The sequence below is a fragment of the Canis lupus genome, chromosome 5 (genome assembly GCF_011100685.1).
Source record: "Canis lupus familiaris isolate Mischka breed German Shepherd chromosome 5, alternate assembly UU_Cfam_GSD_1.0, whole genome shotgun sequence".
Lineage (NCBI taxonomy): Eukaryota > Metazoa > Chordata > Mammalia > Carnivora > Canidae > Canis > Canis lupus.
Window position 1 is genome coordinate 54,527,453 of NC_049226.1, and position 24,177 is coordinate 54,551,629.

The 24,177-nt window shown below is 36.6% G+C and overlaps 1 protein-coding gene across 1 annotated transcript in view; it reads left to right on the forward strand.

Annotated features, from left to right (window-relative positions):
• Positions 1–24,177, forward strand: part of USP24 (ubiquitin specific peptidase 24) — a 137,026-nt gene that overhangs the window by 9,947 nt on the left and 102,902 nt on the right. The window contains exons 2-3 of the mRNA XM_038537424.1: positions 21,123–21,288; positions 22,629–22,696. Of these exons, the coding sequence (XP_038393352.1) occupies positions 21,123–21,288; positions 22,629–22,696 (234 nt within the window). The remainder of the gene's footprint in view (positions 1–21,122; positions 21,289–22,628; positions 22,697–24,177) is intronic.

Genomic DNA, 24,177 nt, shown 5'->3' on the forward strand with positions numbered 1-24,177 from the left:
TTGTCGGGCTCTTGATAGGCTCCAGACCCAATCTCATCCATTGTTTCCAAGAAGCATGCCACTCATTTGACTTTTTCTGTCATTTACATATACTTTAATGTACAGTACTCTTTCATGTCTTTTTGCACATTTTTAAGAGGGTGGGATGGCTATTTCTGGTATTATTAAATGGAAAATAATTAAAGAATTCTCAATAAAAACTCTAGATTTATATGAAATAATGATACAGTTCAAATTCCAATGGTAAAAACCATCATTAAACTAAAAATGTTAGAGCAACAGAATGGTTATTCTCAAAACAGCCATTCTTTCAGTAGGTTTTTATTGAGCACTGATTGTGTGCTAGGCACTGAGCCTTCTAAGTGTTGGGAATGTAATGATGAACCAATTGCATATAGTCCTCTCTCTATTATAGTTTCAAGGTTGTTAGATTTCTTGTGCTCTAAGTGTAATAACTTGTGATGTTCTAATTCAGAAATTAGAGGCCTTCAAGAGTTGTGGGTTAAGTGTGAAAGAGCTGACATCTATCAAAAGCATTTGAATAGTGCCTCAAGAATTTTTTTGTGATGTTACTTGATTTATGATGGTATCCATTGCCAGGAAACCAAGTGGTATTTTCTCAAGTGATACTTCTTTAGCACCATGGAATGTACAGAATTTGTACTTATTTACTTGTTGGACTTTTAATATTAGTACTTGTTTCTCTCAACTAGTATCTCTTCTGAGAATGGCTCTAATTATTTCAGTCAGATCCTGTTACTTTTTGTCCTAAAATCATGAATATGTATGTTTTTCCCAGAAACAAGAAATTACTCTAGGAACTGGTCTGATTTCAGGCTTAAACATCCCTTGTGATTGTTGACAATACAAAAGAAGCTATTTTAAAGCTAGAGCAATGTGGTTGGTTTTAGAAAGACTGAGGATGGTAGAAATAGTAGTAACTCTGTAATGAAAACTTGTCTGGGATTAGTAACCTAAGGAATCTTTAGTTTATTATTAGTATTTTGGTTTTTATGGTCAGTTTCATGCTGGAGTAGACTGTCTTTGCTAAAATAATACTTTAAAAGTATTTGTGATTTTCATTTTGTAAGACTTTTCATGACATTTGCTTCTTTTGAAATGTTTAGGTGAGTTATATAGTAGCACACATTATCCTGTATTTCATTAGTTTGTACATCATGTTTGTTTTTGAGAAAATGGCAGTTATCTACTGAGCAGTTGGTACTATCAGTGTTGAAATTATGCCAGGCCTAAATAAATACACACAAACACACACATACACATGCACACACACAAAATATATAAAATTTGTACCATAAAACACTTGATTCATGTTATGTGTACGGATATACTGACCTCTGTAGAGAACAACAAGGAGGTCCTGTTTGCTGTTCATTACTTTGACATTTTTGTGGTTAGAGTATAACACATACCTGTGGTAGAGAAATTCCAAGCATTTGTTAAGGGGTGGGGGATCAAAGATGGGGATCAGTGCAGAATTACCAAGGATTCACTCAGTTCATACAATAATATGGGAAACTAATATCAAGAATACTTAGCAAGATACACTTTTATATATAAAACAGAAAAATGATCTGTAGAACTGAGACTATTTCCTGCTTTTCCCTCTCCCTATTCCACGAAACAAAATTGAAAGTTGTGAATTTAAAGATTAAAATGGAAGATTTGTTCAGAGCTGGAAGGGACAGTGGGGAATCTTGTGGTATTAAATCTTGTCAGTTTAGGGATGAGGACCTTGACCCTGAATCATTAGCAAAGTCAGTAGGGGCCTCTCAAGGTGTGTTTGGAGTTCTTCACCACACTTTCTGACATTGAGGAAGTCAGACTGCAGGTAATCTAATAAATCCTTCCTGATAAACTCACTATATTTGTAGCACTACCATTTCCTCTGTTAGACATTAGTTTGGGTTAATTGGGCAAAGTTGACATTTGATCCATTTTTTTCTCCTCAAAGTATTTATCTTTCTCATTCAGTATTCTTCAATGTCCACAGGTACTGATGTTTATAAAAGGTAGTAAGGGTTAAGGACAGGAAGGTTAAGCAAGTGCTGTCACTTGTGAAGGTGTGTTTCAGTCTGTCTGCTTAGCATCTTGGTACAGCTGACAAAGATTAGTGAGCTCCTGGGTCTACCCACAGTTGCACCCATGCGTTGGGTACTTCAAAATAAGCTTAATAGTCAATGTGCAAAGCTCTTGAAATAGTATACTGCCTAATTTGCCTTTTTTAAGTGTGTATCTTTTACTTCCTTAGACTTTTTTCTCTATATATCAAATACAGTGTTTACTATAAATATCAACAGGGATGTACCATATACTTGTAGGTTTGAAATTAAACATTTTGAGTGATATCTTGGAAAGCTATTAGTATGTTAAAAACATAACAGTTACCTTAGATTACATCTATTAATGAATACAGAAATAAAACATAGTGTATATTGATTAAGTCTTAGAGAATAACTTTTAAAAATCAGCCTTAAGATATGCCAGTTTTGTTGTTTTCTTTTTTGTGACTCCTTACCTGTGCACATGCCTTTCTCTTACCCAGCATGTCCACCATGTCCCTCTTGTCCCTTCTCTTACCATATTGGACTATGGGAGTTAGCCCACAGTGCTGCCTGTGTGACGTCCATGTGATCCCTGCACTTACTCCTTCCTCTACAAGGTAGATTTTGCACAGGCTCGCAGTGGCCACAGATAGATAATGGACAGCCTCCTCTTTGCACTCCAGCCAGTCTCTAGGCACTCCACGTGCTAACATACCTTCTGCACTGTCCCTCAGGTTTGCTAATGGTTTGCTAATAGGACTTGATACCTTCTCTTATTTTTCCTCCATTTATCTTCTATTTTTCTGAGTTGAAAGTCCATCCTTGACTTCGACTAGAGACTTTGACATTCCTCTGCCACAGCATTTATCTGTCACATTGAAATTATTCATCTGCTTGTCACCCAGCTGAACTGTGGGTCCTTTGAGGGCAGGGCCCAATCTTCTGTATTTCCCATGAAGTTGGGGGTAACACTTGACTAGGAGATGCTAAATTAAAGAATCTGATCTGGAAAATACGGAGTTTCCATCACCATTCAGGAACACATTTTCTTTCATTCAGGTGTATCAAGTAGCCTCTGAAAGCTAATCTTGCCTAAAATAACTTTTTCCATAACTTGAAGGCAATATAAATATTTTGGTAGTCCCAGAGCAGATTTCTGTTGTGGTATTTGCCTTGTTTTACACTTTGTGGGAAGGAACTTTTTTTTGAACTGTTGCCAGTTGCTTAAAACGCTCACCATTTTGAACGTAACACATGAAACTTGAACTTTGGTATTCATTAACACTCCATGTGCTTTATAAATTTTTCTGTAGCTCACATAGAAAAAGATACTGCACAGAGGAAAAAACATGATGGCTGCTAAAAGAAACAAGCCTTTTTTTAGCCTTAGGTAGGACTTTTTGCCAGTGTGCTTTTAGGTAGTTTTGTTACCTGGCTTCATTGAGCTCTATCTATTTCAGTAAGGAGAAGATTATTGCAGAAATTATTTCTGGAGAAGAAAGAGAAAACACACTATCACTATCAGTAGAATTAAAACAGGAAACTGATTTTTGTTAGTTTTTGTTTCAGCTTGTCCTATTTGTTTTATTTATCACTATTGTAATAATTAATGATATTACCATTAATCTAAGCAAGTTTATTTTGAAGGAAAGCTATTAAGGTGTTTTTTTTGTTGTTGTTGTTGTTGTTGTTCGTTTTTTATCCTTCTTTTCTCACCCCACTGTGGGGGGGAAAAGATGTGTAGAGGGGAAGTAGAAGGAGGAAAGAAACAGTAGTATGGGAACCATTTGTTTAACAATGAACAAATATTTATTGAGTGCCTTTGGCTCTTGTCTGGCCTCTGATCGCTAAAACACAGTTCCTGCTTTTAGGCGCTTCAGCCTATTGCAGTGGTTTTGAATGGTGGGTAAGGATGGCTAGCACCAGATCAGAATCAGTTGGATTGCTTTTTCAGAATAGCGTATCCCCACCCCAGCAGAGCCTCCACTATCCCAGGAGATTCTGCTAGAGTGGGGAGTATTGAGTAAGAGTACTTTAAAAAGTGTTAGAAAAGGTGCATATTATTCTGTGATTAACTACAAATCCAATGTGGATGTAATTTGTTTTATATATTAGATATATTTTTCCCAAGTTTTTATCTTGAACAATTTCCAGCCTATGGGAAAGTTGAAACAACAGTATAGTGAACACTTCGATATCCTTCACTTTGATTCAGCATTTGCAAACATTTTATCACATTAGCTTTAGCTCTCCTCCTTTTCTCAAGGTACATACATTATATACACATGTACACACATATGCTTTTTTCCCTGACCTTTTGAACAAAAATAAGTTACTTTCACTTCTAAATGTTTCAATATGGATCCCCAAAGGACAAAGATTCTCTCCTACAGAACCACAATACCATTATCTCAACAAAGGAAATTTAACAATGATATATTAATATTCTCCATTATTTTGTTCATATTTAGATTTCCCCACTTGTACCAAAAATAACCTTTGTGGACATTTTAAAAAATAACCCAGGAATGAATCAAAGATTATGCATTATGTTTAGTGATTATGTCCCTTTAATGTAGATTCTAGAGTAGTCTTTATATCTTTTTAGTCTTTTGATACTAACATCTTTAAAAACAGCCCCATTTTCTTACTGTATTTTTTAAAGATTTTATAATTGAAAAATACACAAGAAAGTTTTATCATTATCTATTAAGGTAATGAGGGAAACTGCACAAAAGTATTAACTTCTTCCATGACATACTTTGTTCCCTCTCCATATGATTGTGCTTTCAATCATCTTTATTCTGATCTTTATAGAATTTTAGCATTTTTAGAGCCAGAAGGGATCTTGGATCTATAGGTAAGTAAGTGTTTTCATTTTATAGATGAAACTAAAGTATGGAGATATACCAAGTCTTGTCTAAGAACGTGGTTCACAGCTTGAGGTGATTTTACTCCAGGAGATATTTGACAATATCTGGAGACCTTTTGAATGGTGGGTAAGGATGGCTAGCACCAGATCAGAATCAGTTGGATTGCTTTTTCAGAATAGCGTATCCCCACCCCAGCAGAGCCTCCACTATCCCAGGAGATTCTGCTAGAGTGGGGAGTATTGAGTAAGAGTACTAGACTAGAGGAGTACTACTGGCACCTCCTGGGTAGAGGCTAGGGATGCTGCTAAACATCCTCCAGTGCACAGTACAGGCTCCCCTCTCCCCCCAACAATTATCCAGCCTAAACTGTCAGTAATGCCAAGGGTGACACATCTTGGTCTAGAAATCACACAGCTAACTGTGGGACTTCAGCCCATTTTCTTAACCTTCACTTCTGTCTTCTTTCTAAATATGAGAAACACAGTGTCTTGCTTTGTTTCCCTTTGAGTCCCCCTGGCTTCATCCTCATTTCTTCACTTTGAACCTTTTGGTTAAGCCTTTTGGAATTCTTTTATGACTATACAGATTAAGATGGATTAGAGCATGCTGCTGGAGAGAACATGGAATATCTTTCTAAAAGAGAAATATAAAAGTGCTTTTGGTGGAGTTCCTAGGAGCAAGAATTTGTGCAGAGTAACCTTTTGAGAGCAGTTTGGTGAATCATAATAGCGCTTCACTTCTGTTTATATGATGTTCAAGTTTACAAAGCATTTTCACATACATTATCTTACTGAGTACTCACCAAAACCCTTTGTATTAAAAGCAAACAAATGGCTGTCTCCTTTTCACAAGTGAGGAAATGAAGGCTTCCAAACAGTAATGCAGCCCCTCTGGCTGTGGTCAGGTAGGTATTAGTAACAATTACTCGGAAAGAGATTTCAGTTGAACTTCTTTCTGTGCAAAGAAGGTACAAGCAGTCTCAAAATGTTTATAGCTCCTGGCCACTGGACTATTTAGGCAGAGGCTCTGGGATTTTCCTGGGGATGTAGAAGGAATTTAGGTATCAGATAAACATTTAGACGCTGAAGTAGGATGGAGACAGAATATAGCCCCTGTCATTGAGTAACACAATCTAATTGGGACACCAAACCTGTAAGAAGATAAAGCTTAACACATCTCAGTGTCTGATGTTGGGAAATAGAGGAAGGCACTTTAATTATGTTGCATTCTCTCTTTGGTGGCAGACCGTCACACACAAGATTCTCCGTGCCTGGAATCTCTTCCCTTTCTCTCGTTTCATAAGGATTTATTAGGTGCTTAACATCAACCCATTCACCAAAATTGATTGAACACCTCCTCTGTATTGGACTATTGGAGATAATGCAAGAAACAAAAATTCTGCCCTGGTGGAACCTATATTCTAGGTTTGGGGAGGCAGACAACAAACAGGATAACTAAGTAAAGCATGGAATGTCAGGTGGTAAGTGCTGTAGAGAAAAATAAAGCAGGGAATGGCGGGGAGAGCATGCTGGACTAGGTTTGGGTTTGGCAGGGCTGCTTTTAAAAATAGGTTATTCAGGGAAGGCTTCACTGAGAAGGTCATATTTGAGCAAAGATCTGAAGGGGGGTGAGGGAGCAAACTGCATGATTGTCTGAAGGGAAAGCACTCCCAAGTCAGAGCTTGGCAAACTTACTCTGTAAAGGGCCAGATAGTAAATATTTTAGGCTTTGCAGGCCATATAGTCTCTGTTGCAGCTACTTGGCTCTGCTATTGTAGTGCAGAAGCAGGCATGGACTACATAAGCCAGTAGAAGGGTCTGTGTTGTGATAAAACTTTATTTACAAAACGAGAGAGTGGACAGTACCTTGCCAACTCCGGTGAGAAGTACAAGGAACACCTAATGCAAAGGTCCTGCTGGGGAGCATGGCTGGCATGCTCAAGGAGCAGTAGGCAGGCCAGTGTGGCTGTAACTTAACAACGAAGGAGGGGGAAGAGCAGGAGATGAAGTCAGAGGTAGAGGAGAGGGCAAATCCTCACTAGGGCCTCAGAGGCAACTCTGATGATGTCTTTTTGTCAGAATGAGGAAAGCAAGCCTTGAGGGGCCTGAACAGGAAGGATGACAAGATGTTGTGGGAAAGATCCAGAGTTTGTTATTGGACATATAATTTAAGATGCCTATTAAATATCCTAGTGGAGGTGTCAGAGAGGGAATTGGACGGATGCCTGGAGTCTGGGGAAGATATCTATCCTGGAGCTAAAATGTGAGAGCCTTCAGCTTAGAGATGGTATTTAAAACCATTAGACTAGGGGTACCTGGGTGGCTCAATCAGTTAAGTATCTGATTCTTGATTTAGGCTTAGGTCATGATCTCAGGGTCATGAGATGGAGAGCCATATCAGGCTCATGCTCAGTGGGGAGTCTGCTTGAGATTCTTTCCCTCTGCCCCTCCCCCTCCCCCTGCTCGTGCTCTCTCTCTGTCTCTCAAATAAGTCTTTAAAGAATAAAAATAAAACTTTTAGATTAGGCATTCTCAATAGGGCCAGTAGCAGTCCAAAGGAGACAAAAATTGGCTCTTAAGGGATGAAAAAAAAAAACATAGATATTATAGTGGTTTGCTCCAAATCTGAGCCCTACCCAACAGTTTTATTCTTTAGTATTTAATTAGTGGAGATGGGATGGTTGGGAGAAAAGTGTTGAAAAAACTCCTTGAAGGGGTGATAATGAAAACAAGCTTGACAAATATCACCTGTACACTTGAAAATCCACCTGTAACTTTTGATTCCTCCAAAACTTCACTCCAAGAGCCTGTTAACGGGAAGCCTTAACTAAAACAGTTGATTAATAGTATTTTGCTAAAATGTTATATGTATTATATAACAGGTATGTTATATATGTATTATATACTATATTTTTACAATTAAATAAGTTAGGGAGAAGATGATATTTCAAATCATAAGGAAGAGAAAACACATTGACAGTACTTCTGTATTTATCAAAGATATCCATGTGTAAGTTGACCCACACAGTTCAAACCTGTGTTGTTCAAGGTTCAACTATATAAGATGACAGCTTCTCGTGAAAACCTTATTTCTTCATAATCTAAATATGTGAATAACAACTAAGAGTTAGTAAAGAAAGGGACCGTGAGAAATGTCAGCTTTTGTAGAAAAGTTAGGAGATTCTCTGCTACTTATAACAGAATGAACAGAAAAACAATTTGTACACAGGCTCAAGACACAATGTATTAGTGATTTGGGGATTGCCTGTACATTTGTCCATCATTTCTCTTTCCAAGAAACAGTATTTTAGGAATCATTTTCTCTAGTCTGAAATAACAGAAGGAATACCAGGTCTGCACATCACTGTCTCTGAATTACTTTGAAAAATATTTAATAAATAAGACTGACAATCTCAAGATTTAGTGACTGTTATAAATTCATGACTTGGAGGGGGGCCTGGATGGCTCAGTTGATTAAGCATCAGCCTTCAGCTCAGGTTATAATCTCAGGGTCCTAGGATCGAGCCCCTTGTGGAGCTCCCTGCTCAGAAGCTCACTGCTTCTCCCTCTGCCCCTCCCCTCACACTCGTTCTCTCTCACACATACTCTGTCTCTCATAAATAAATAAAATCTTTAAAAAATAAATTCATAACTTGGAATCAGATGTTCATATTTTCATGGTTTTCCTTAAGTACTTGACATATATGATGCCATTTATTTTAATCTATTTTTAAAAATCCTGGAGAAAACAATTTGGCATCTTCATTTTTCTGTACATTAATGAGAAATGTAGACACTCTTTTGAGTACATTATTGTTAGTTAATAAAATAGCTCAGTAATTAAATTTAGTATTAAAAGAAACTTGATGCGACATTGACAATCTCCTCTCCTTTAAGTTGAATCGTTATCTTTATTGAGTCAGTGGGCAGATAGGAGCTTATCTCTAAACTAATAGGCCATGCCTACTTGAGTAGGTTTTACCTTCTTTGAACAAAGAAAGCTTAAATTCTTACAATACATCCTTGTTGACTTTAAGACTTTTTTAAAACTCGAAGGTAGTTTTCTAAGATAAATATTAAACTCTATTACTAACTTAAAAGCCTATGCAGTGCTATTTTAAAGCTCATTTGCAAAGATTAAGTAAATTGTGTACTCAGCCACCAGTTAAGATAGTGCCTGTATTTACATTGGTTTATCTGCATTTTTCAAACAGGCAAGTTTCTGGACGTATATGATGACATATATGAACATACCTAATTGTAAATATAAAAGGAAAAATACTGTTGTTAAAATAACCTACTTGTTCAATCTAAAGGTCTTCGTTAAACTCTGGAGGTAGATTTACACTGCATAGTTGACAGCATTTGCCAATTCCATGAAAAACTTTACAACTTGACTTCCGACTCTCTAAGTTGGAAATACTTAGTACTGAGTATTAAGTTGCCCTTTTTAAAAAAAATATTTTTTAAAAATATTTTATTTATTTATTCATGAGAGACACACACAGAGAGAGGCAGAGACACAGGCAGAGAGAGAAGCAGGCTCCATGCAGGGAGCCCGATGTGGATGAGACTTGATCCCGGGAACTCCAGGATCACACCCTGAGCCAAAGGCAGATGCTTAACCGCTGAACCACCCAGGCGTCCCAAGTTGCCCCTTTAAGTAAGTCGATTGTAGTAATCCTTATTTTGAACAGTTTGTCAATAGATTAAATTGTAATCACAGCTATCTGAATTCCTAGAATATATATATTACTGTGAAGTATTATGGGAGTTACAGAGGCTTTGTTTATATTTTCATATGTATTTATGGGCATAAGTAAGATTATTAATTTTGGAAATCACCTAAAATACATAATCACCTAATTATGTATCCAACAATGTTAATTGCTTGATTTTAGTCCTAAACTGACCTATTCAGAAACCATAATTTAGCAACATTAACTCATCTATTATTTTTCTTAAGTAACTACATATATAAGAATCAGTGTTACTAGAAAATTTTGACATTAAAAAGTAACATTGAGTTGTTTGCAAGCTCATTTCTCTGTTGCCTTGTGTGCGTCTCCAACGACTGGTGAATTTACCTGAATGTTGTAAAACCTCTTTTAAAATTGACTGGTTTTGAAATAATACTCTCTGTAAGAGAGTACTGGGAGTATTGCTCCCCTTAAACTTCTTCAGCTGTGTATACCTCCTTCCCACTGCAGATGAGTGCACAGCATCCACAGGCTAGCTTGGATACCCCCCCTTCCCTGCTTTACATTCACAATGTCCTCTTTAAAGGCAAGAATTGTGTCTTTATTGGTTTCTTCATTGCTGAGCACTTTGGCTGGAACATAGCAAACTATTGATAAATATATTTCTAATCAATATAGAACTGGTAATCATTAATGGTTACTTGGGTATCATTTAGCTTTGGCATCTAATGAGAAAATAGTATATTATATTCCTTAGTTCTTTTAAGAACTAAGAAATAAGCCCAATGCCTTATTTCTGTTGGGAGCTATTTTGCAACAGGATAATTTTGAGCCGCTTTGCATGTGTTCTCTTGCTCAATAGGTAATTTTTGCCAAGGACAGGCTCTACTCAAACTGATGACTCAAAATATTAAACCAACCTGAATATGGGTTCATGTCACTATTTCCTCCTCTCTTTTGATTCCCTGTCTCTCTGTGTTGGCAGCAACCTCCTCAAAATGCAATGCTGCTCTGTATCATTCGTTAAGTTAGTGTACACAGTCTGTTCCTTTTTTTTTCAAGATCAAAAATGTTCACTGCTTAGGAGGCAACCTGAGATTTTTCACCTCTTAGATCTCAAATATATTATTTTTTAAGTTGCTGTTTTAAAACTGTCAAATGGACATATGTAGCATTTTTATTATAGATCATTAGGTACAACTCTGTTTTGAAATTCTTAGATTTATTTATATGTTTATTCATGTTTAATGATGCTAATCACTGAATTCCTTCTTGTCAATCAACTTTTTAAAATAACAGCTTTCTTGAGATGCAATTCGCATACCATAAAGTTCATTCTTTTAAAATGTGCCTTCACAGGGTTGTGCAACTATCGCTGTTCTTTAATTTTAGAATATTTTAGTCACCCCCAAAGAAACCTTATGTCCATTAACAACCTCTCCTTTTCTCCCTTCTTCCATCCTCTGGCAGCTACTCATCTGCTTTCTATGTGGCTGCTACTAATCAGCTTTCTATGTGGATTTGCCTATTCTAGACATTTATATAAACAGAATTGTGTAATATGTGACCTTTTGGTCTGGCTTTTATTTATTGTAATGTTTTTGAATGTCATTTATGTTATAGCATGTATCAGTATTTTGTTTATTTTTAGGGCTTAAAGCATTCCATTATATGGACATACCACATTTATTCATTAGTTTTAATGACATTTGGGTTTTTACCACTTTTTGACTTATTGTGACCACTGCTGCTGTGCACATCATGTATAAGTTTTGGTGTGGACATATGTTTCATCTCTCTCGGTGTATCTTGTAAATATATCAACAAGTATAATTGCTGTGTCCTGTGGTAACTATGATTAACTTTTGAGGAACTGCCAAACTGTCTTGCAAAGTGACTGCACCATTTTATATCCTGACCAGCAATGTATGATGGTTCCAGTTTCTCCACATCCTCACCAATACTTATCTTTTTAATTTTAGTCATTCTACTGTACCTGAAGGTGGCATCTTTGGGGTTTGATTTGCATATGCTTGAGGGCCAAGGTCTTGAGCATCTTTTCATGTGCTAATTATTGGCTACTTGTGTATCTTCTTTGGAGAAATGTCCATTTGTTTGTTTGTTTTTTCACGTTGGCTCCATGCCCAGTGTGGAGCCCAGTGCAGGGCTGGCACTCACCACCCTGATATCAAGACTTTAGCTGAGATTAAGTTGGATACTTAACTAACTGAGCCACCTAGTTGCCCCGGTTTGCCCATTGTTTATTGAAGTGTTTCTTTTTTTATTGCGGAGTTGTAAGAGCTCTTTTTTAGATAAAAGTCTTTTATCAGATATGAAATTTGCAAACGTTTTCTTCCATTCTATGATTGTCTTTTCAATTTCCTAATGACGTCTTTTGATGCATAAAAAGTTTTTAGTTTGATGACGTTCAGAATCCAACATTTACATATTTTTGCTTTTGACATTTTTTTTTTTTTGGTGTCCCACCTAAGAAATAAGTGCCTAATCCAAGGTCATGTAGATTTATTTCTGTCTTACATTTTGAGTTAATTTGTGTATGTGGTATGAGGTGTAGGGATCAAGTTTCATTCTTTTGCTTGTGTATATTTAGTTGACTCAGCACCATTTGTTGAAAGGGCTAGCCTTCATTGAATTTCATTTATGCCTTTGTTAAAGATTAACTAAATTATATTGTCACCCTTGTTGAAAATCAATGGACCACAAATATAAGGGTTTTATATTTATGAAACCTTTATTCTTTTAAAATTTTTATTTTTTAAGATTTTATTTATTTACTCATGAGAGACAGAGAGAGAAAGGCAGAGACATAGGCAGAGGGAGAAGTAGGCTCCCTGCGGGGAACCTGATGGGGAACTCAGTCCCAGGGCCCCAGGATCACGACCTGAGCCAAAGGCAGACACTCAACCACTGAGCCACCCAGGTGCCCCTGAAACCTCTATTCTGTTGATCTGTGTATTTATCTTTATGCCAGTACCACATAGTCTTGATTACTATAGCTTTATAGTATGTTTTAAAAGTGAGAGGTTATAGATCCTCAAACTTTATTCTTTTTCAAGATTATTTTGGCTATTCAGGGTTTTTTTTTTTTTTTTTTTTTTTGCATTTCTATGTGAGTTTTAGGAGTCAATTTGCCAGTTTTTGCAAAGAAGCCCGCTGGAATTTTGATGGTTATTATTTTGAATCTGTAGACTGGGAAGTAGAGCCATCTTAACAGTATTAACTTCCAATCCGTGAACATGGGATGTCTTTCCATTTATTTAGGTCTTTTAAAATTTCTTTGCTGTAATGTTTTGTTTTCAGTGTATGAGTCTTATACTTCCTAAATATTTTTTTCTTTTTGATACTATTATAATTAAGAAATTAAAATTTCTTAATTTTATTTTAGAATTGTTCATTACTAGTGTATAGAAATACAACTGAATTTTACATGTTGATACTGTATTCTGCAGCTGCAATCTTTCTAAACTCATTAGTTCTAATAGGGTTTTTTTGGGGGGGGGGTTGGTGGATACTTTAGAATTTTCTGTTTACAAGATTGTGTCATCAGTGAATATAATTAGTTTTACTTCATCCTTTTCAGTAAGAACAAATACCTTTTATTTCTTATTTTGCCTAAGTGTTCTCACTAGATACTTCAGTATAATGTTGAATGGAAGCAGTGAGAACAAACATCCTTCTTTTCCTGATTTTAGAGGAAAGTATTCAATCTTCCAAAATTAAGTTGATGGGCACCCTGGGTGGCTCATCGGTTTAGCGCTGCCTTCAGCCCAGGGTGTGATCCTGGAGACCCGGGATCGAGTCCCACATTGGGCTCCCTGTATGGAACCTGCTTCTTCCTCTGCCTGTGTCTCTGCCTCTCTCTATATCTCTCATGAATAAGTAAATAAAATCTTTTTTTTTAAGTCCTCTTTAAAAAAAAAAATTAGGTTGATGTTACTTGTAGATTGTTTTGTAGATGCCTTTTTATCAGATTGAGGAAATTCCTTTTTATTTTTGTTGAGTATTTTTTTTATCATGAAAAAGTATTTGATTTTGTGAATATTTTTTTCTAGATCTATTGAGATGATCGTGTGGGTTTGTCTTTAATTCTGTAGGTATATTATATTGATTGATTTTTGTGTGCTAAATGAACCCTTCATGCCTGGGATAAATCACACTTGTTCATGTATGTAATCCTTTTTTTATACTGCTGGGTTTGGTTTGCTAGTTTATTATGAAGAATTTTTGTATCTATATTCATAGGAATATTGGTCTTTTTTTTCTATGATATCCTTTGTCCATTTTTTAAAACTGTGGTAAAATATAACTAATGTAAATTTACCATTTTGACCTTTTCCAAGTATAATTCGGTGGCAGTAAGTACATTCCATGGTTCTACAACAATCACACCACCCATCTCCAGTATTTTTTCATCTTCCCAAATTGAAACTATATATACTCAGTAAATAGTAACTTCATATTCTTCCTTGCCTCCAGCCCTTGGCAACCACCATTCTATTTTCTGTATCATACTCTAGTTACCTTGCATACATGGAATCATACAGTTATTTGTCCTTTTGTGATTGGCTTACTTCACTTAGCACTAATGTCTTCAAGGCTCATGCATGTTGTAGCATGCATTAGAATTTCCTTCTTTTTATTTTTTTATTTTTTTATTTTTTTAAAGATTTTTTTATTTATTCATCCATGAGAATGCACAGAGGGGAGAGAGAGAGAGGCAGAGAGAGAAGCAGGCTCCATGCACCAGGGAGCCCTACGTGGGATTTGATCCCGGGTCTCCAGGATCGCGCCCTGGGCCAAAGGCAGGCGCCAAACCGCTGCGCCACCCAGGGATCCCAATTTCCTTCTTTTTAAAGACTGAGTATACTATTATATGCATATACCACTTTTGGTTTATCCATTTATCAAGCATCCATTGATGTGAAGTAGTGTCTTTGTCTGGTTTTAATATCAGAATAATACTGACCTCCTAAAATAAATTGGTAAGTGTTCCCTCCTTTTCTTTCTTCCTTTCTTTTTGGGTGGACAGAAGAATATGAGGGATTGATGTTCTTAATTCCTCTTTAAGAGTTTGGTACAATTCATCAGTAATGGGATCTGCCCTGGGCTTTTCTTGGTGGGAGGTTTTGATTACAAAGCATTCCTTTGCTTAGTACAGGCCTATTCAGATTTTGCTTCTTGAGTCAGTATTGGTAGTTTATGTCCTAGGAATATATCCATCGCATCTGTGTTATCTAATTAGTTGGCATATAACCATCAATAGTATTCTTTACGGTCATTTTTATTTCTGTAAGGTCAGTGTTGATCCCCTCTTTCATTCCTGGTTTTAGTGATTTTGAATCTTCTCTCTTTCTTGGTCAGTCTAGCTACAGATTTCTCCTTTTTGTTGATCTTTTCAAAGAACCAGCTTTTGCTTTTGTTTATTGTCTCCATTGTTTTTTCTATCCTTTCATTTGTTTCTACTCTAATCCTTAGTTCTTTCCTTCTGCTTCCTTGGGTTTAGTTTGCTTTTTCTAGTTCTTTTTTTTTCTTTTTTTTCTTTTTCTAGTTTTTTAAGGTTCATGGCCAGGTTATTGACTTGAGAACTTTCTTTTTAAAAACATTTCCCTTGGGATCCCTGGGTGGCGTAGTGGTTTAGCGCCTGCCTTTAGCCCAGGGCACGATCCTGGAGACCCCGGGATCGAATCCCACATCGGGCTCCTGGTGCATGGAGCCTGCTTCTCCCTCTGCCTATGTCTCTGCCTCTCTCTCTCTCTCTCTCTGTGTGACTATCATAAATTTAAAAAAAATAAAAAATAAAAAAAATTTTCCCTCTAATCACTGCATCATAAATTTCATTGTGTTCTATTTTAATTTTCATTAATCTCAAAGCATTTTCTAATATCCTTTGAGTTTGTTTTTTTTTTTTTTTACTCATTGTTTAGAAGTATGTTGTTTAATTTTCACATGTTTTTAGATTTCCCAGATTTCTTCTGTGTTGATTTCTAAATTCATTCCACTGTGGTCAGAGAATGCACTTTTGGTTGTAATGCTTTCAGATTTATTGAGGTTTGTTTTAGGACCTATCATGCTCTATCCTGAAGAGTATTCTATGTGTACTTACAAAGAATGTCAAGTCTGCTGTGATTGGGTAGAATGTTCTAGAAAAGTCTTTAAGATTTAGTTTGTAGTATTTAACTCTTCCATGTCCTTGTTGATCTTATCTTGTTCTGTTACTAAAAGTGAGGTATTGAAGTCTCCCAATCATTCTTGTTGAAGTATGTATTGCTCTCTTAAATACTGTCACTTTTTGCTTCCTTTATTTTGAGTCTCTTTTGTTAGATGCATACATTTTTATAATTGTATGTCTTCCTGATGGATTAATCCTTGATCATTAAAAAAACTTCCTTGTCTTGGGCAGCCGGGGTGGCTCAGCGGTTTAGCACTGCCTTCGGCTCAGGGCCTGATCCTGGAGACCCAGGGTCAAGTCCCACATCAGGCTCCCTGCATGGAGCCTGCTTCTCCCTCTGCCTGTGTCTCTGCCTCTCTCTCTGTGTCTCATGAATAAATAAATAAAATCTTAAAAAAAAAAACAAAAAACAAAAACCAAAAAAACTTCCTTGTCTTTGGTAACCAATTTTCTCATTATTTGTTTTTTTCTGATATTAGTGTAGCCATCCACTCCAGCTCTCTTTTGGTTACTGTTTTCATAGTACGTCTTTTTCCATCCTTTTATTTTATCTTTCCATTATATTGACTATTTTTATCATTATGAAATGTCCCTTTTTATCCTTGGTAGTATATTTGTCCTATATCTTGTCTGTCTGATACTGGTATAACTAGCTACTCCAATTCCTTTATCTGTACATGTTATATCTTTTCCATTGTTTTATTTCAGCCTCTTTGTGTCTTTGAATCTAAAGCGTGTCTGTTTTCCAAAGATAACATATAGTTGGATCATTTTAAATTTTTTTTTAATTTTTAAAATTTTATCTTCTTTTTTCTTTTTGGTTTTTTTTTTTGAAGATTTTTTTAATAATTTTTATTTATTTATGATAGTCACACAGAGAGAGAGAAAGAGAGAGGCACAGAGACATAGGCAGAGGGAGAAGCAGGCTCCATGCACCAGGAGCCCGATATGGGATTCGATCCCGGGTCTCCAGGATCGCGCCCTGGGCCAAAGGCAGGCGCTAAACCGCTACGCCACCCAGGGATCCCTTCTTTTTGTTTTTGAAGAGAGTGAGCACGTGCACACAAACAAGAGGAAAGGCAGAGGGAGAGAGAATCCCAAGCAGCCTCCACACTCAGTGCAGAGCCCAAAGCAGGACTTGATCTCATGACCCTGAGATCATAACCTGAGCTGAAATCAGGAGTTCAGTGCTCAACCAACTGAGCCACCCAGGCATCCCTAGTTGGATCATTTTTAATTTTTTTAATTTTTAATTTTATTATTTATTTATTTATTTATTTTTTAGATTTTTAAATAAAAATTATTATTATTTGTTCATGAGAGAAAGAGAGAGGCAGAGACACAGGCAGAGAGAGGAGCAGGCTCCATGCAGGAGCCCGATGCGGGACTCAATTCCAGGACCCCAGGATCATGCCCTTGGCCAAAGGTAGGCACTCAGCCGCCAAGCCACCCAGGCATTCCTGGGTCATTTTTTAAAATCCATTCTGCAAATCTCTGCCATTTTCATTGGAATGTTAGTCCCTTTATGTTTAACATATTACTGGTAATTATAACTTAATAAGACAAAATTTACATCTGGCATTTTGCTATATGTTTTCTATGTGTTAGGCTTTTTTGTTCCTCTAGTCTTCCATTACTCCTTGTCTTTTGTATTAAGTAGGTATTTTTGAGTATACCGTTTTAATTCTCTTCTTTTTTCTTTCACTATATATATTTTTAAGTTCTTAGCGGTTGCCCTATGGATTATAATTAACATCTGAATTTGTAGCAGTGTAGTTCAGAGTAATACCGACTTAATTTCAATAGCTACAAAACACGGCTCCATTAACAGTTTTATAATTATTGCTTTGTGCATCATCTTTTAAATCAGATAGAAGAAGTACTGCATTGATGCTTGCTTTATATGAGAGAACGATGGGAGTCTATAGAGGTGGTTATTTCCACATTTGTGCATTTTTAAGAAAGTAAGATCCGTAAAGAAATCGCTTTTACTGGAAGAATATTTATTAAAATGTCAGTGTGACTAATTTTTAAGTGGTGGAATTAATGGTGGGTTTTATATTTTTGCTGTTCATATTTTCTGTATTTTCTACAAAGAACATGTATACTTATTTGGTAATCTGAGGCAAAAACGTAAAGGTATTCAGAAGCCAAATTATTTATGTTACCAAATAGAAGGGAGTTCTTAAGTAGAGCATACTAAGTATAATATAACTTCTTTTCCCTCCACTGTAAATACACCCCCACCTCTCTAGATTCACGTGGGTCTTCGTGTGTAAAATACTGAATTCTGTCTGGCTCCAAAATTCTATCTTTGTATATTTATCCGACTGAATTGTTTTATATTAATTTTGAAATATTCCGTATTTACAGAAAAGTTGCAAAAAAGTACATTGCAACTCTATCACAAAAATCTGGAATTTTTATATGACCTTTATTTGGGTTGTTCACATGTTAACATTTTATCACATTCTCTTTATTATTCTTTCCATCTGTATGCATACATATGTGTATGTAAATATGTGTGTCTTTGTTACTGCTTTTCCTGAACTGTTTGAGAATAAATTATGGACATGATACTTTAGCGTGTATTTCCTAAAGATGAAGATACTCTCTTTTTTAACCTTCATATGTTATCAAAATGGGGAAATTAACACTGATCCAATACTAAAGTCCTTTGAAGCCAAGGAGTAAATAAAGTAAAACTAAAACAAAAATTCCTGTTTTGAGATCTAACCCAGGAGCCCATGTCACATTGAGTTATGTCTGTCTAGTCACCCTCAGTCTTTTATGATTTTGACATTTGAAAAATACAGGCAAAAAAAAAAAGAAAAAAGAAAAATACAGGCTAGTTAGTTTTTGAATATTCTTCATGTTGGGTTTCCTTGTAACTAGGTTTAGGTTTTGCATATTTGGCAGGACTACCACAGAAGTGATGTCATGCCTTCCCAGTGCATCACTTCAATGGGCACATGATAATGTTAAAGACCTTGCCCCCTGCCCCCAGAGGAAGCTCTTAGCTCTATGGTTGCTTGGGTTTTTTTGGCTTATGAACAGCAGAAATTCATTTTATATTGTTCTGGAGGCTGGAAGTCCAAGATCAGAGTTCTAGGGCAGATCCTCTTCTGGGTCACATGCTGCTGCTGACCTTGTAGTGTTCTCAACACTGAAGCAGGGAGAGGACACAGCTCTCTTGTGACTCTTAGAAAGGCAGCAGTCCTGTTTGTAAGCTTGTGTTTTTAGTAGCTGCTGCATTTGATGATTTCATATGTGATGTGATCTATTAACTTCTGTAGAAATTAATGATAGATAATTTGTAATAATGATATAACCTGTCATCCAATTGAATTTTTTTTGTGTGTGTGCCTTAATTCTACTTTGGTCCTAGGTTAATAAATTCAAGCACTTTAACAAACAATTTTGAAAGTACACTAAAATCTTTACTCTTCATTGAGTATCCTCAGGTTCCTTTAAAAATTATTTTGTTTACAGAACTTACTAATTGTATGTATTTCTGAAAAGTATTATATTTTGAAAATTGAATATTCCCCATACATTATGATTCTAAACCCATTTCATCCAACCCCACCTTGCACCTTCAATTTACATTATTGTCTGCTTCAGTTTTAGTTTTTCATCACCTTTCTAGTTTTTGTCTAATTTTCATCCCATGGGCATCCCGGGTGGCTCAGTGGTTTAGTGCCGCCTTCAGCCCAGGGCCTGATTCTGGAAATCCAAGATCAAGTCCTACGTCAGGCTCCCTGCATGGAGCCTGCTTCTCCCTCTGCCTGTATCCACCTCTCTCTCTCTCTCTCTCTCTCTCTCTCTGTTTCTCATGAATAAATAAATAAAATCTTTAAAAAAAATAATTTTCATCCCAGTTTAACCATGAACCTTAAAAAAAAGTCACATTCCTTTAACTCATATGGGATTGAAAATCATTTTTTTCTGTGTATTTTTATCACTTCTGCCTTGTATTAATGGTCTTTTCCTTAACTGAGGCTAAAAGTAATTTTTTAATGGAATGATTTTATTTAGTAATGATTATAGAGTGAATTGTGAAAATATTTATGTTTTAAAGAAACCAAAGTAGGTATTAGGCAGTTTAGGGGAGGGGCCCTGTTTGCTTTATAAAAAATTACTGTGGTAAGAACTGATGGAAAGTCTGGCAGTTACCCTATTGATAGTTAAACTTTGTTTGGATGAAGTATTTTTCCACTCGTCAACATATATTAAACACCTGCTTTGTATTAGGCACCAGGTTCTGGAGATACAGAGGTTGTAAAAACCAGACAGAGTCCCCGTCTTCATGGAGCTAGTGGGGGGCTTGGGCTAGTGGGGGGCAAACATAAAATATGTCACAAATATGTGTAAAATTTGTGAGCAGTGCTATGAAAGGGAAGTTGAAGATGGTGAGAGTACAAAATAGAGGAACTCAGTATAGTTTAGGAGTGCCAAAAAGGCTTTTCTGAAAGAGTTAAGGATGCACAGGAGTCATGTAGGTTAAACAAGGTAGACAAGTGAATTAGGAATAGTGGCATTGCCATGTAAGTGGACAGAAGTAGATGGATTTGAGAGAAATTTAGGGGGTCTCATCACCAGGTCTTGAGAGGGATGAGAACAGGGTTTTAAGGAGGAGTCCCTGATTTCTGCCTGTGGTGCCCTTTACGGGGATGGAAAACACCAGAGCCTTGCACTGAGGTTTGAGAAGCTTCAGTATTTGTTGGCCAGGAGGAGGGAGTGTACCAGAAGAGACAGAACAGCAGAGCCAGACCCCAAAGGAGGAGAACAGGGAGGTGTGCCTATGAGCTGGCATTTCAAGAAGAGGAAGTAGGCAGAAGGCCAGAAACTGCTGAGGAAGAGAAGAACTGAAACCATCCATTGGATTTAATGACGTAGTGGTGGGAGAGTGGGGACTCCAGGAATCCATACTGGGTGGCGAGAAGGGGCAGGTGTGAGGAGATGGAGACAGCAATATGGAGAACTCTTTGTAGAGAAACCTCTCCCCTCTGAAAACAGGTGAAGGTGGGTGTCCTCTTTCATAGTGAGAGATTGAAGAAAGATGTGAGCTGGCCTCAGCGATGGGGGGGAGAGGGGGTGCCGCCGTGATGCAAGCTGGGAGTATCCAAGATAGTCTGGCAAAAGATGTGACTGTGAGAAAGAGATGGGGAATCCATACTCCTTGTTCACATAGGCTACCATGGAGTCAACGTATGTTCTGTGCCCAAGTGAGACATTTTACAGTAGTCTCTAATGGGTGTATTTGTTTTCTTACCATAATCCCTTTTTGTCAGAAGAATGATGAAAATGGAAACTGCTCAGGGGAAGGAATTGAATTCCCTACAACGAATTTGTATGAACTGGAAAGCCGAGTTTTGACTGATCACTGGTCCATCCCTTACAAGCGGGAAGAATCACTAGGCAAATGCCTGTTGGCGTCTACCTACCTGGCCAGACTTGGTAAGTTCTCACACCACAGGACACAGGAGGAGGAGGCTGGTTTGTTTGTTTTGATAGGAGGCCTAACATTAATCTTCACTCTTGTGTAATATTTGCCCATCTGTATAATATTTGATCATTTACTCTCCTAGTCTTGGTTTAGTCCCTGTGGAATAAAAGCTTTGAATTAAACCAACTGTTTTCTTCTAGTTCCAACACAGTTAAAGAGAGTCTTTAAAATATAATTGAAAAGCTTTATAGAAATTGAAATGAATGTTTTCCACAAAAGCTTGGAGCACTTTAAGGTTTAATTCAGTGGCTTTTTATTCTTTAAGAGAAGAAAGTAATGTTTATTTAGTGAACATTTTTTGCATATTAAATGTTTGGCACTATCTTAAGTGCTTTGCAAATGTTAAACTAATAGAGTAATAAAATATCTCCAGGTTGGAAAATGAGTGTCAATAGAAGGAAGCTTCTAGACTCTAAATATATTGAAGAAAAAAATTTATTTTTCATACTCAGTTAAAGTAAGATGAATTGGTCCACTGTTTTGTGTTTTTTTACCCCCTCATTAGAAGTGTGCATAGTTTACCACCATGATTAAAAATGAGGCACATCAAAAGGAAATACTTTGACTGGGATCAGATTTAATTCTCATGGCCTTTTATGGCACGTTATGACTGGTTCTCAGCAGCGGCATTTATTGCGTGCCTGTTAGGTGTAGGTACTATGCTATGTGGTGGGTCTGAAAAAAAAGAAAATGTGTCCAACAGTATTACCAATGATAAGCAAAATACATTACTAACTTTTTTTAAACTGTATATTCCAAAAAACAATTTTACAGTAGATTCATTCATTGACTTAGCAAATATTTATCACGTATTGTGTGCCAGACACAACTCTGTGCGTTTGATAGCACAGAGTCCATTGGTTTGTTAGGGTAGGGAAGAGTGATTTTTGTATCTATTGAGAATATTTGTGTTTTTATGGAGCTGTTTAGGAAAACAGTAATAGCTAGTAATGAGCTGCTGTTGGTGTTAAGTCAGATCATTTAAAGTTACTCTGATAATGGAAACCTAAGTTCAACCACTTCACTTCTAATTAGTATTTATTATACTATTAATAATTGTATACAAATTAATTCATATTGATGTATTGTGCTGGTAACAGATACACTAATACTGTGACTGTCAGCCTGTTCCTTCATCAGAATATATATATTCTGCTTTTAATAATCCCTTGGGAATCAGTGTTTCTGTAAATAAATAGTTCCATGCATATGAATTTGGAATGATATATATGATTTCTGCAAACTGCCTTAAAATCTTAGTAAGGCATATTGTTTCATTTATTTTACTAAGGTCTTTCCGAGTCTGATGAGAATTGTAAAAGATTTATGGATAGGTGTATGCCTGAAGCATTTAAAAAGGTAAGAAAAAATGTGCTAGTCTGTTTTTTTTTGTGTGTGTGGGGGGGGGTGAATAGGCTTTTTGTTTTAGTTTCAGTTTTTTGTGTGAGACCAGTTTTTGAGTCTTGTTCAACTGAGGAATCCCCTACTATGAACAAATTTGCTCCCAGTTTGGGGCTTAGGAATGATTTACTTTTGTATTTGTTTGCACATGTCTTTGGGCAGCTGTCACTTTTACTTCCTTCTCTTTAATTGTCAGAGAATAGGCTAAGACTTACTTATACTTGGAAATTACATATCACACTAAACTGAGGCTTAGGGCATTTAGAAACATAATGCTTATTTACAGAATACAAGCCATTTAAACTGATTGTTGTGCTGAGACAGAAGCAGGCATTTTAAACTGTACAAAGTTCAATTAGATTGAGTATGTTTCATGGCAAAATGGCCTGCTTGTGGCAGCATCTCTATCAGAGGTAGAGTGATGTGCTTCAACCCTTCCGTTCACATCGCTTATAAAGCAATTTTTCTTAACAGGGAGAATAGGAGATCACAGGCCTTGTGTTTCTGAAAGCAGTCTAACTCAGCATGATTCCCTTTTCAGGACATGAGCCCTGAATCCCCCAAAGAGCAGGGACAATGTTATAGACACTGTGGTTTTCCCCAGCGCATAGTCCGTGCCTACCTCTGAGAAAGAGCTTAGTAAATCTTTACTGAATGAATGAGTCTCCCTGCTGTCTTGTCCTTCTGGGTTTTGACATCCATTTTTCTCCCATATGCAAGGCAGTCACTAGAATTCTACAGATGGGTGAAGATTGTATTTATCTTAAAACCCAGTAAAATAAACTGTTCATTTGTGAACTATTATTCCCATCTATATCTTGGTAGAATCTCCCTTGATTCAAGGCTTTAAAAATACCAAAATTCATTTTAGGAGCAAAAACAGCTGCATCTTTGAAAAAAGTGCAAAATCCTTTAAAATTGTCATTTGGGCAGAGATTACATGGAATCAAGACTTATTTTCATTTTGGGTGAATCCATCTACCATTTTATCGTTTAGAATTATTTTAAACTCTTAGGAATTCTGTTAAGAATTATAGTAATTTTTGGGACCCCCTTGGTGACTCAGTGGTTAAGCGCCTGCTTTTGGCCCAGGGCATGATCCTAGAGTCCTGACGAGTTCCACATTGGGCTCCCTGCATGGAGCCTGCTTCTCTGCCTATGTCTCTGCCTCTCTCTCTGTGTGTCTCTCATGAATAAATAAAAATCTTTAAAAAAAAAAAAAAAGAATTATAGTAATTTTTTAAAAAATAGAATTTTTATAATGTACCATACTATGACACATTATGCTGTATGCATAAATTTACAGAGAAAGAAAATGCAACTTTATTCAGAGTCATGGAAGATATATCAGCGTTAAGAACCTTTAGGTTGGCGATCTCTAGATCCAGAGAGCCCTGTGTCAATGCAAGTCACCAGCAAGTTACATGTTTGGAGTATAT